The 13,551-nt window shown below is 33.2% G+C and overlaps 2 protein-coding genes across 11 annotated transcripts; one reads left to right on the top strand and one right to left on the bottom strand.

Annotated features, from left to right (window-relative positions):
* The first annotated feature begins 4,613 nt into the window (after positions 1-4,613).
* Positions 4,614-6,200, top strand: POLD4 (polymerase delta 4). The gene is made up of 2 exons (XM_006878594.4): positions 4,614-4,879; positions 5,687-6,200. Exons 1-2 carry the CDS (start codon positions 4,714-4,716, stop codon positions 5,878-5,880), a joined length of 360 nt encoding a protein of 119 aa, XP_006878656.2. The 5' UTR covers positions 4,614-4,713; the 3' UTR covers positions 5,881-6,200.
* A 467-nt stretch (positions 6,201-6,667) lies between these two features.
* LOC18422716 (protein CYTOSOLIC ABA RECEPTOR KINASE 5) lies at positions 6,668-12,171 on the bottom strand. 10 transcript variants are annotated; one of them, XM_020668244.2, is made up of 9 exons: positions 12,092-12,171; positions 11,393-11,559; positions 10,231-10,487; positions 9,676-9,802; positions 9,011-9,284; positions 8,407-8,539; positions 8,192-8,278; positions 7,881-8,033; positions 6,668-6,983 (listed from the first exon to the last, which is right to left on the bottom strand). In XM_020668244.2, the coding sequence occupies exons 2-8, from the start codon at positions 11,487-11,489 to the stop codon at positions 7,905-7,907; spliced, it is 1,104 nt and encodes a 367-aa protein (XP_020523903.1). In that variant the 5' UTR covers positions 11,490-11,559; positions 12,092-12,171; the 3' UTR covers positions 6,668-6,983; positions 7,881-7,904. The 10 variants fall into 10 exon arrangements, with proteins under 10 accessions (XP_020523903.1, XP_020523910.1, XP_020523917.1 ...); XM_020668251.2 differs by having other exon boundaries at positions 7,904-8,033; XM_020668258.2 differs by having other exon boundaries at positions 7,881-7,961.
* Between the last annotated feature and the right edge of the window lie 1,380 nt (positions 12,172-13,551).

Here is a 13,551-nt window from a genome sequence, read left to right as displayed (position 1 = left end):
AGTTGAGATAATATACCATCTCTCAAAGGTCTATAAAGGAATCCACCCAAAAAATAATCTCTTCACGAGACCAAAATTTTATTAATTCATTCACTAATTTACAATGTTATTAACTCATTCACTAATTTACAACGAAGGGATATCTCCCTTAAATAGACTAAAAAAAAGAAAAACATTGTTCTATTCTATCTCTCCTCCCTATTTTCTCTCTCTCAACCTATTATCTCTCTCGTCCATATCTCTTAACCTCACATACCAAAAAGATGCTACATAGCATTGTTGAACAGATAAGCCTCTCACCTCCTATTTTTGAGTTAAAAGATAAACTCAAAAAAACTAATAATAATAAAAATTATTATTATTATTATTATTATTATTATTATTTTATCTGCATCATTGTGTAAAAACATCGTGAGTTTGAGGGGAGTGTTAGCGTATGGATATCTATATTGATATACATCATTATGAATACATATCAATATGGATATGTGTATTGATATGTATATGTATATATCTTAATTAGGTGTCTCTTGATTGTGATAAGATTAGTTAGTAATTATCCATAACCGTTGGTACTTATCTATTTATTTTTAATTGTTACTGGCCGTAAATCTATACTGGTCTTGTATAAATTTAATCATTAATAAAGAGATCTAACACAAGGGAGAGGGGTGAAGAAGAAGCGGCGTTGATATTTTTGCTTTTTGGATTTTAATTTTTTATCGGTTTCAAAATTTGGCAAAAAATGGAAAGTATAGGCGTTATCAAGCGGTCCGATGTTTGAAAAATCGGATTGTGGCAAACTTGTAAAAAATAATTCAGGGATCCGTCCATCCAGGTAATAACATACTATTTTTTAGCCACTTTGTTATACCGGGACAAAACCCGGTCCGTACATAAATTTCCCTTGAAAAAATAGAGACATGCGTAAAATGTAAGAGAGGATAAGTGTTAGGATACACCTCACTTTTCAACTATTCAACATTTTACTCTTTTTCTACTATTCCAACTCAAAATCACGTTACTTTCGTAAAAAAATTAAAATTAAATCAAAATAGATAGGTAAAATGTTAAATAACTCATATCTTAAATCCATTTTGATAAATTTGCCGATGATGGCAAATAGTAGGGACTAAGGGAAGAGGACTTTTTTAATAGGAAAATATCAAATAAGGGGATGAAACCTCTTACAAGATCGTTAAAGGGGTTATAATATCTCTATTAACACATAAAGGGTCAATTTCTTTTTTTTTTTTAAATAAGTATTTTATCCTAAAAGTATATATATATTTCTAAATTACCCTTATTCTTTACTGGAAATGTAGAATGTCTAGGGTATTTTAGTAATTTAACATCTTAAGAGACTCGAACAGAATGATAAAAATACCCTTAGTTTTTCCACATTACAATTAAAAAACACACTATTCAGCATTACTAATGCCGAAGAACTAAGGTATTTGTGTCATTTGATATATATATATATATATATATATATATATATATATGTATATATATATATATATATATATATATATATATATATATATATATATATATATATATATATATATATATATATATATATATATATATATATATATATATATATATAGAGAGAGAGAGAGAGAGAGAGAGAGAGGGGGGGGGGAGGGGTTTTGTCTTGTCTAGAGTTAACAACCACTCAAAATACAAAGATCAAAGTTAGAAGGAGTTGTGATGGGTGTATATATCAAAAATATGATTAATTTTTGTTTAAAAAATTATTTTAATAGGTAACTTAACTATTAAGGGAAAATTTGAAATTTTTACAAACATACAATGACATTTTGGAAGTTAGTGTCCTGAAATTTTATTTGTCTTGAAATTTTTTTTGTAAAGCAGCCCTTACTATTTAGTAAAAATTTCAACTTTACCCTTTATGGAAATGATAAAAATACCCATTATCTTGTAATAATAATTGCCCTTACTTAATGATGAAAATATCACAAAAAGTAACTTGTTTTAGAAAATTGACAAAAAAATTAGTAAATCGATCCTTCACACTCGCTATCTTTTAACATTGTAATTTGAAGGCTGTGAAGTTATATTTAATAAAAATATATAAAAAAAATTATCCGTACATAAAATTGATCAAAATACCCTTGAAACTTTTCAGAAGTATTTTGATCAATTATTTTCATGTAAAATATTTTTTTTATATTTTTCGAAGATTCCTCTATTTTTGATGAATATACCCTTCAAATTTCAAGTCATTCTAATTTGTAAAAATAAATATGAAAAATAAAACACTACCAGACAATCGTGACCGCGCGATGAAATTTAGACCATGATGAGAGTAAGCAAAATCACTATTTATTTTCAGCTATAGGCTTTGGGAAGACTTTTTCATATATTTATATATATATATATATATATATATATATATATATATATATATATATATATATATATATATATATATAAAAGATGCCTAATAACTAAGGATGCGGTTTGTATAGAGCCTAGGCTGTAAACAATCAAATTAGAGCCTACCTTCAAATAGTATCGAGACATGTGGTTTCAATATTGAAAGAATTTGTGATAGCCTTAAATATATTTTTATTTTTAGAGAAATTATCGCTAATATACCTTTATTTTAGTAAAATTGGAAAAAAAAAAAACCCTAACTTTTCAAAACCTCGCCTACACCCTTTCTTACAAATTTCATCTTTTTTTGGACTAAAATGACCTTCACGGTAGGCTTTTTACCGTAATACATTTTAAGCTTTACGGTAATTAAAACACCATAAAAAAATTCAAAGAGTATTACAGTAATTTAAATACGATAATAGTTTGAATTATTATTACGGTAATGTAATTACCGTAATGTGTGGGGAAGTCTTTACGGTATTCTTATTACCGTAATACTTTCCGCATCAATTCCAAACCCCTATTGGTTGAAAAGCTTCAAACCGAAGCTAATATTAGGGCTACCCCTTTTTCATTTTTCAAAAAATCCATGTTCCCATGGGAGCACAATGTGGATCTACTCCCTCGCTCAAAAACACCTATTAAGAATGTTTTTGTTCTAAAATTTTGAGAACCATATAAAAATTACTAAATTATTTTTGAAAGAGTTGAATCGTAAGTTTTGCGACACTTAAAACTAGCTCTTTGAAAATTGGATAGTTTCTATTAAATCTTGAAGTATTAGGTTTTTCTAATATACAGAAGAATTTACTTGGAAAATTTCTTTTGTTGAAATTATTCTATAAGTAGTAGAGATTATATCCTAAAAATTTGAGATTTGAAAAATACAGCTAGCTTGGATTTTTGTCGAGGGAGTAAATAGATAGTAGACTCCCGAGAGATAAGAAAATCTTTTGTGTTCTTTAAGTGAGGCTTGGGCAATATTACGGTAATTAAATTACCGTAATACTACTTTAAGGTATTACAGCATTTTAATTACCGTAATAGTCCTTCAACTTATTACGGTATTTAATTACCGTAATACTACTTTAAGGTATTGCAGTATTTTAATTACCGTAACACTCCTTCAACTTATTATAGTATTTAAATTACTGTAATGTTCTTTACTGTAAAAAGACTATCGTGGAGGTTATTTTGGTCTAAAAAAAGCTGAAAATTGTGAGAAAGGGTGCAGGTGAGATTTTGAAAATTTGGATTTTTTTTTTTCGATTATAGGAAAATATAGGTATATTAGCGATAATTTATCTTATTTTTATTTATAAAGTTTAAAGCTTCAAAAATAGTATAGATCGACAGATATATGAAAACTTGAAAATCTTGAAAATTGACGGTCCAAAAATACGTTACAAAATACACTATTTTCAAAACTTAAAATCCATTTTTTTCTCATGTCCATGCATCTTGATGTCGAGATGATCAAGTTGAGGATATTTGAGCATCAAAACAACCTCTTCTAGTGAAAATTTTGAGATAGGCTCGAATTTGATTGTTTAGAGCCTCGGCTCTATATAAACTTTCTCCTAATAACTAATCCTATACAATGTATTTTTTTTGGCAATGCACAACAATTGTACTGAATTTCAAATATATAGAGTAGATGTGGTTTGTATAGAGCCTAGGCTCTAAACAATCAATTTAACCCCGAGTGGTTTTATTTATTTTTATTTATATTTATATTTTCTCCCTTTTAATCAAGATCCAGTTTTTATGCGACCAAGGCCCCCATATGTAGAAATACGTTTTTGCGATGGATTTTGGGACTTAATTTTTAAAGACATGTAAACTCTAATATGGATATCATGAATATAAAAAAAAAAAAAAAAAAAATTAAATTAAAAATAATAATTCTAATAAAAAAACATTTGAACCGTTAATTTCATTGTTTTTATCTGAAACACCTGCTTGCATTTATCTTGAAGATGGTTGCTTTACACTTTTTTGGACAGCACATGTAGAAATGCGGTCCAGCGCGCTTGAAACAATTTTCCTTTTCATCATTGAACGTAATGAGAATCAGGAAGATTTTTGTCATTAACGGGAAAGTAAGGGGTGTTTTGTGAATTTTCGAAAGATCTGAGCAATACCCCTCAAGCGCGAGGAGCGAGGAACACTGGTATAAGAACAAAGGCAAGAAATTGAAATTTGAAATTTGAAATTGTAGTCTTGCTACAGAAGAGAGAGAGCCTTAAAGGTTTGCTTGTTTTAGAGAGAGAAAGAGGTTTACTTGGTTTAGAGAGATAAAGAATGGCTTCAGTGAGAGGAGGAGGTGGTGACATAAAGGCGTTTTACAGGCAGAGGAAGAAGAACAACAATACCAAGCCCTCCAAGCCTTCAAAGTCTGGTGTCAGGCTTGATTCTGATCCTGCACAACCACCTGCCCTACTCTCTCATGGCTCCATAGACATTAAAGGTCTCTTTAGCTTTTCTCTCCAAAGTTTATCCCCTTATTTGATTATTAGCTTTTTATCTCTCGTAGATATGTTTCCATTATCTGTAATAGCAGATCAAAATCTAAAAGAATATCTGTAGTTTTTGTTTAATGGTAGGATTTGGAACTGAAGATTAGTGGAAAGTCCATAGTCTCTGGCCTTGCTTTTTGTTGGTTCATTTACATTGAAAATAAATGTAGGGTTTGCTATTGAGTAAAGGTTTAGATTTAGGGAGTTTGTGAATTATTTCTCGATTTGACTTTGATACTGGTTATAAACTAGAACCGTTCTGTTTTTGTTTTCATTCATGAAATTTAACTGATTTCTGATATAATGAATTAGTATCTGTTTGTAATTTTGTCTCTCAAGAATTTGGATGTACTATTCTCTGACTCTGATCTCTCTCTCTCGTAATTATGGGGCTGGAACCTGCAACCTGGGATGTGAACTATTCTTTTTGGAAACCTTTGAGTATAGCGTACAAATCTGAACATGTGTCTGTCCCATGTTTTATGATTATCGGCCCCCAAGTTTTCACTGTTAATTGTTGTTCCTAAATAGCCTTCTGTCTTTTTCTAACATGTGATGGTTATGAGTCGTGAATCTTGGATGCCTTAGGTTATTCATGCTAGAGAGAGACAGACGTTTTGTACTTCTAATTTACTCATTGTTTTGTGCCATGAGAAATATCTAACCAGTGACTACAAGGCTCAAGGAAATCATCTGTAAATGCTTTTTCTCTGTGATTCTTTTGAATGACTGGTTTTCTTCATTGTTGGTATCAACAGGTGATTTTGACCAATGTGAAGAGGTCTTACGCGGATTTGATATGAACATGAGCTATGGTCCATGCATTGGGCTCACTAGGCTCGAGCGATGGGAGAGAGCTAATAAGCTTGGTATGAATCCCCCAAAAGATGTGGAGACCCTTCTCAAAGGTGGCAATGCAGGCCTGGATTGCCTGTGGGAGGGCCGAGTTTGAATCTTCTAGAGAGAAAGATAAACTCTGGGAGAACCGAGCTGAAGACTTCCAGAGAGAGAAGAAATGGTGTGTTACGGTGCACTAGCGCACCGCTTTCATAGTTAAGCAAACATGTAGTAAGGCTTCTTGCCTTATGTTAACTACTTTGTTTCTTTTACTTTCTCTGTTCAACCCATGGATGGAGTTCCGTGTGAGAAGCCAAGACTTTGTAATGTAGTTTTACTAGTTAATGCTTGATTATATCATGGTGCGTTGGCTATATCCTGATATGTGTGTAAAAGGCAATTAGTTTGTGAATAGATCTGATGGGTTGTACCAAAGCACATGGTCATTTATGGCCCAAATCATCCATTTGAACTACTGAAAGTAATATGTTTTAGGAAAGCAATCTATGGAACATTCTAATGCAGCATAAAGCGCCGTTGTCATGGCTGTTAATACCATTAATGATGGAGTTTCTTGTAAAGTAGGGAGGAACAATTTATCAAACTCATGCTATCATTTGTTCTAGGTGAAGAAGAAATAAATTCATGTTTAGTCTCTCTCTCTCATATGTCGTTCTTATTAGTAAATTAGATGGGTAGAATCCCTCTTTTTTTGTATTTCCAGAGAATTTGATCATTAGCCAGATATTTCCATGCTATTTAAAGTTCTTTTCTTTTGTTTTTTTTTTTTTTCGGGTGTAACCTACACAAGGTCTAAACATGAACCAAACGAATCAGTAATTGTTTGAAAGACTCTTGACTGCAGGGAAAAGAATTTGTTCTCGATATTTCTAGGTAAAAGATATAGAAGTTGTATATCCACTAAATTCAATAATTTAATAATTTCTATATGATGGTTTTCCCTCATCAAACAGAAAAACATGGATAGAGAGAGGGGAGCTTTCACAATCAGTTGAAGTACATGAACAGGTTGCAGGTTCTTGATATAATGAAGTAAAAGAAAAAAAAAATGAAAAGGAGGGAAATATACATAAATGGTTTTACGAAGCTAGCATGGGTTACTTTCAGTGTCCTTTGCTTTCACAGCAGCTAGTTGTCTTTCCAACAATAGCTATGGGCCCAAGGCCAATTGTTCGCTTTGAATTCAAAGTTCTCCACCTGCATTTGCAAGCGATATACTAAATAATAGTCACTTTAACCGAAAATTTACGGAGGTATTTTGATCAATTTATATTTTGTGAATTTTTTTTTTTATATTGTTATTAGGTGTCACTAAGATGTATACACGTTCTAAATTTCAGATCATTTTGATTAGTTAAAAAAAAATGAAAAATGAAATACTATTGGACAACTGTAACCGTGCGATGAAGTTTGGATGGTGATGAGGGTAAGCGAAATCATTGTTCATTTTCGCCTATAAGCGTTTTGTAATATCTTCATATATATATATATATATATATATATATATATATATATATATATATATATATATATATATATATATATATATATGGGAAAAGATGGGATTAGCCCACTAGCTCATATAAACATATGAGTCCAATGACCTAGATTGAATCTGGGCCGATCTGACGATCACAGATGTCTAGTAGTGTTAGAATTTTATTTATTTTTCTTCAGATTCAAATCATTTGAAATTTTAGGTGTGCGTTCTTCTCATCAAGGCACATCTAATAAAAATATATAAAAAAAGTATTTGTAAAAAATAAAATGACTAAAATACCTCATAAAATTTTTCGGGCGTATTATGGTCAATTTAATTCATATAAAATATTTTTTTGATATTTTTCGAAGATTCATCTATTTTTTGATAAACACATTCCTAAAATTTCAAGTGATTTAGATTTGTAGAAAAAAAAAACTAAAATTCAAACACTATCGGACATCTGTGATCGTCAAATCTATACAGATTCAATCTGGAACGTTGGGCTCATATGTTCATATGAACTAGTGGGCTAATCCCATCTCTTTCCTATATATATATATATATAGAGAGAGAGAGAGAGAGAGAGAATGGAAATAAGTGGTTCTACAAACCTCACAAACATGGTTACGCTTACTTCAGATACTTGGCTCCACTGCTCCTGTCCGTGTTGGGTTTAGCAGTGGCTGCAAAGCCTTGACGACAATAGTCATATTAGGCCGAAAATCCGATTCGTATTGAATGCAGAGTGCTGCAACTGCAGCCATCTACATCCACCATAGGAATATTTGAATGTAAGTTAATTATAAACAAGAAAAATATAATAATATTCTTAAGGCGAAATTATAACATGTGCATCGAAGCTCATGTTTGTATCATAAACCCTCGAGCACGAATGATCTTTTCCGTGCATCATGGATCATACCTTGGCCACAGCTTTAGGTCGGTAGTCATCCCTTAAGGTTGGATCTACACATTGCTTGACCTTATCCTCACTCAGTCTAGGAGTGGCCTACCAATGAAGAGAAAAGATTACATGAAACTGTAGTGTCCAAGACTCCCAAGTAGAATGCTTCAGAAACATATGTAAAATCGCAAAGTAATTTGTAGCCATATTTAATTATGGTTTTAATCAATTACCCAAGTGACCAGGCTTTGTTGTCCTCTAGGCATTGTGTGGTCAACTGGCTTTCTTCCTGTCAAAAGCTCGAGAAGAACCACTCCAAAGCTGTATACGTCGCTTTTTTGCGTTAGCTGCCCGGTCATTGCATACCTGAAAATTACAAATTGGGTGGACATACTCGCATAAAGATTTGAGTTAAAAAATGTTCTTTAATTTGAATCCTAGATTAAAAGGGCAGCAAAAAAAACACTGAAATTTCCAAAAAAAGTACTATAGAAATATGGTAGAAAATAAAAATTCTTGTTACAATACTTAATTTTGAAAAATTTTCTCAATGGAAAAAAAAGCACAATAAGCAAACTGGAGATTTACTAAAATGTACGCAATAAAACCATAGTCCATGGGGGAAATCGCGTAAAATGAGATGATGGAGAGTAATGACAGAGAGGGATTCACCAGTAGGATCAAGCCCTGTTCTGGTGGGTTACACTCTTCATCACTGTTCATCATTTCATGAAACAATAATGAAACCAACAGACTGTAGTTCTCCATCGTCCACTATGTTATAGCATACTTTTTCATAATAGGATTTTCATATAGATTTGGCCAAAATATGCTCACTCAGGAGCATGATATCCAAAGGTTCCCAATACACGAGTAGAATGAAGCCGAGATGCCATGTCAGGAGACTGGTTGGAGAGGTTGAAATCAGCTAATTTGGCTGTGAAGTCATCAAAGAGCATAATGTTGCTTGATCTTATATCACGATGAACGATCGAAGGCTGAGCTTTCTCATGGAGATACTCCAGTCCTTTTGCTGCACCAACAGCAATCCTCACCCTTTGATTCCAATCAAGAACACGACCAGGTTGAGCATCCTGAACACCTTTCTTCCCTAATAAAAAATTGAGAGAGAATAAATGAATAAGAAACAGCTCTCCAAAGGTTAGGAAGAAACCAAGGAAGGATTTTTCATTACAATAAAGTGAGGAGAAAGTATACCAGATTCCTATTTTTTACCTCAAAAAGGAGGAGGGGGGAAAATCTAAGAGACTATGGCAGAAGCATGACCTCTTGGGTCATTGCCATCCATTAAAATGGGCAGTGATGGAGAGAGAGTGGGACTCATGAGAATATGACCCACTGGTGCATTGTAGTACCTCTTCATCACTGTCCATCATTTCAATGAACATTGATGACCCAATATACTATGGTTTTTCCATGGTTCTGTTTCTTGTAGTACACTATTAGAAAAGCACTAGGGGGATATAAATTTGTGAATCTACCATGTAAAACATCATGTAATGAACCAAGTGTCGCAAATTCGTATGCCAAAATCCGAGTATTCCCATCTAAACAGTATCCCACCAACTCGACTATATGTTCATGTTTCAGTCTTGAAACCCTGGACAACTGAGTTAAAAGAATCACAACAAAACATAAGAAAGCCAATGGGGTATAACAAGATGCAATCGAAAGCAACAATAGTTGAAATATATAACAGAAGAACTCTCTCTCTCTCTCCCCCCCTCCCCAGTCCCCTGGCGGGTTCGCTCACAATTCCTTGAATATCACAGGTTTTTTCTGCCTAAATAATTACCAGCAGTGTCTTAAAACCCGCAGAGTTGACTCAGGACTTACCCAAGCCAACTTACCTTGGGACTTGACAAGTCCTGTACAAATACCATGAGACTCAGCCGCACACTTTTTGACACTTTCAATGCCTCTTCTCAGGAGAATCAGTTGAGAATCAACAAGACTCGGCTGAGTTGGCCCACCTGACATGGGCTCGAGATCCTACCGAGTCTTGACCCAAGTCTGTCTTGTAAAACACTGATTACCTGTGCAATAAATTCAGAATCAAGCTCTTCTTGGTCAGTCGTGTCTAGTTGCTTTAAGGCCACAGTTTGTCCGTTATGCATACTTGCACGGTAAACCCGTGCATATGAACCCTCTCCTATGAAGTATTTTGATCCAAAGTTATTAGTCAATTTCTTCAGCTCGCTTAATGAAAATGCAGGTGCTTCAATGGGTAAGACTTTCTGTGGGGTTGCTGAACTTGCAGCACTGGTACCCCTGTTTGCTCCTTCATTATTTCCTGTAACATTAAAAACCAAGCATATCAGTGAAATTCTTGGTCCCGATTTACATACATAGAATTTATTGTATAGAAGCACTACATGATATCTTAGTTAAAATTTGTTGCATAAATCTTATTATGGAAAATCCAATGAAGATAGAAAATTCATCAGTGAATAAATTTCAGGAATTTTGACATGGCAAAGAAAATATGTTAAACTACTAGTGGTTGAGGGGGATACATGACAAGATTCCCGGTAAGGAAATTCAAGTTCAACCAGTAATAGATAATGGGCCGGCATAAAAAATTTCTAGCTAGGAACTGAGGGACATAAAGATATCTAGTTTCATACAAATGGTGAGAGAGAGAGCTTTGAATCCATACACTCAAGGAATTGACAGAAGTTTCACCAATAAACTTTATTCCTGGCACTGGCAAAATATTTGGCCCCTTTGGTTCCTGCTTCTTACTAATATAAAAATAAAGGACGACCGCATATTCGAGGAGAATATGTCATGTCCAGTTGAAGAAAACATAACTTCATATAGAAATATATGCTACCATTAATTATGCATTCCACATGGAAAATTAGAAATAAGCTAAGCATCATAAAGACCCAAATCATGATGTCAGCCACATCATGCTCTGGACTATGAATGCATCACATTTTATATAGAACTATGTTATCACTTAATAACATAAGCCATCATATCTGATGCAACAAGGACTTGGCTATGAGCACATGACACCCATACAGAAAGAGATAATGTGATCTGCAACTTCCATCTGATGATGGATACAACATCAGTTTTTTGGAGACTCTGCAAATTTTATTTAAGAATCAAACATGGGCACGACTTAAAAATTTGTAAAATTAACGGTGTTTGATTTGATGAATTCAGAGGAGCTGGCAAAATTATTACCACGCGTTTGTCCACTTGATGGGTTTGTAGATTGGTTGACAGGCTGAGCATGAGGTTCTTTTTTACCTCCATAACAGCAGCATAATAGCTTGCACATCTTGTATTCTATGCGTGTTACTTCAGATCCTCAAACCAATTCACATATATGACCTCTTCGAAGACCCGTCCTAACATTCATTGAGATTGTAACTGAACCAATCAAAACTACACATGAAAGAGAGGCTTGAATTTCTTTGTTTAAATGTGTAGATGAATTTCCAATACTAGCAATAACTAACTCGTTGATTTTGTAAGTTTGAAATGCTGCATGTGTTATTTCGTTCTCTTGAAACAATCAATAGACAATCCCAGATAAATCAACCAAAAAATTTAGAAGAAATTTAAAATTGGTATTTCGCAAATTAAGATACAAACCTCCAAAATGCATTTACTTAATAGAATGACAAATTAAAAATGTTATTACCGTGCAATCATTTTTAAATAGTTACAGGCTTTGCTAATCTCAAAAGAATAAGGATGTAAAACTAAAATAAAATTGATCATAAATACCTTAAATTAATTTAATGAAAAAGAAAATTAGCAATATGATATAGGGGCTAAATATACAAAAGGTGTATACATGCATCATACGATTCCCTGAAAATACAATAACTTTTTTTAAAATGTCAAACTAAAAGAAAGGCTCTGTTAAAAAATTACCAGAAATCTCAGAATTTCAGCTGAATGATACAGGTACGTACACCTACTGGACATGAATCGCATATGAAAGGTTGAACAGGGGAATGACTAAAACGCCACCATTTTCCTTGGGAAATATCTAAAGTAACCTTGGATCATTTTGCCAAAAATGCCCTTGTTCCTCCAATCCTACCATCTTGCCCTCGGCCACATTTCCTAGTCACTTCGAAATCTTTTAACAAAATGACCTGAATAGCTTGATACAAGGGAAAAATGATACCGAATTGTATGGTTTGATTTCGAATAATCAAAAATAAAAATTGATACGTCTAATTTTTGGTACAAAAAAATCACAATCTTTTATAGTCATTATATGTAAAAAGATTAAAAAGGACTATTACCTCTCAATATTAAAGGTCGGTGGTCTTGTTGTATACTTTACCAAATGATAATATGTTCATAAAAGATAAGGGTGGTTCATGGCACTTGAAAGTCAAAACCAAGGAACAAGGCCTTGTTAACCATTTGAGAAAAGATTGGGGGCACTATTGTCATTTCCATGACAATTTTTTTTATATAAAAAGTAGAGGTAAAACGTTCCTTGCGGGAACCGTTTGAAATGGGTTTCTTTTGCTTATTTTTGGCTTTCTTCTTCTTTGGTTTTATTTATTTATTTTATGCGTAGTCATTTAGTGGATTCCTTTCGATTTATACGCCGAAACTTTGGGGTATAGGTTGGGAAAGAGGCTTATTAGGGTCTTCTTTCGTTTATTTATGAAAGGATACATCTCCTCACTATAGTTGGTTGGTAATGGGCCTAAAAAGTTAGGGCTTGGACCAGTGTGTTGGGTTTGGTGATAGCCAAATCACTATATACCCATATTTTTTTATAAAAGATTAAGAATATTATTGTAAAATAAAAGTGGATTTTTTTGGAAAGCAAGAAAGTGATATTTATATAAGAGACTCAATTAAAGCATAATACCAATCCTTTTGAAGACAACCCTACGAGGCTTATGGGAATGGATCTCCAATATAGAGATGAGCCTCCAAAAGAGTGACATGGCCCTCGGAAAGAGATGTAGTATTCCCATTACTTTTGTATTAGCTAAGACTCCCACTTCTAGATAGAGAAAGTCTCTCGGTTGCTCTCGAGGTTATCTTTTTAGTAGCAGTTTTGCAGTGAGAAATAAGATATTGATCAACAGTGTTGCTCAATCGTGAGAGCGGGTTTAGAAGGGAAGATCGATGATGGTCTTTTACCGATGTTTAGAGAGCAATATTCTCTTGTAACCAAAAACTGTAATCGTCATTATGATAATGGATTTTGACTTGCTGAAGTTGTGGATGTGACCATATGGGGTGAACCACGTAAATCGTATATTGTGGTGGTATGTCTTTTTTATGTTTGCTCTATTTCTCGCATTCGATTTATAGTTGTATTCATCTACTTTATATTTAACCAATCATATACACGATCT

Source organism: Amborella trichopoda, chromosome 3, assembly GCF_054954075.1.
Source record: "Amborella trichopoda isolate Santa Cruz 75 chromosome 3, AtrichopodaSantaCruz75HAP2 v2.0, whole genome shotgun sequence".
In the NCBI taxonomy this organism is placed as follows: domain Eukaryota; kingdom Viridiplantae; phylum Streptophyta; class Magnoliopsida; order Amborellales; family Amborellaceae; genus Amborella; species Amborella trichopoda.
The sequence above is the reverse complement of the archived record's forward strand: the minus strand, read 5'-3'. Positions and strand labels throughout refer to the sequence as shown.

Coding starts and splice junctions, on each gene's coding strand:
- POLD4 (XM_006878594.4), top strand. CDS start 4,714: ATGGCTTCAGTGAGAGGAGGAGGTGGTGACATAAAGGCGTTTTACAGG. Junction 4,880..5,686: donor TGGCTCCATAGACATTAAAG/GTCTCTTTAGCT, acceptor TGGTATCAACAG/GTGATTTTGACCAATGTGAA.
- LOC18422716 (XM_020668244.2), bottom strand. CDS start 11,489: ATGTGCAAGCTATTATGCTGCTGTTATGGAGGTAAAAAAGAACCTCAT. Junction 9,285..9,675: donor ATTACATGATGTTTTACATG/GTAGATTCACAA, acceptor ATTTTTTATTAG/GGAAGAAAGGTGTTCAGGAT. Junction 8,279..8,406: donor AACAAAGCCTGGTCACTTGG/GTAATTGATTAA, acceptor CTTCATTGGTAG/GCCACTCCTAGACTGAGTGA.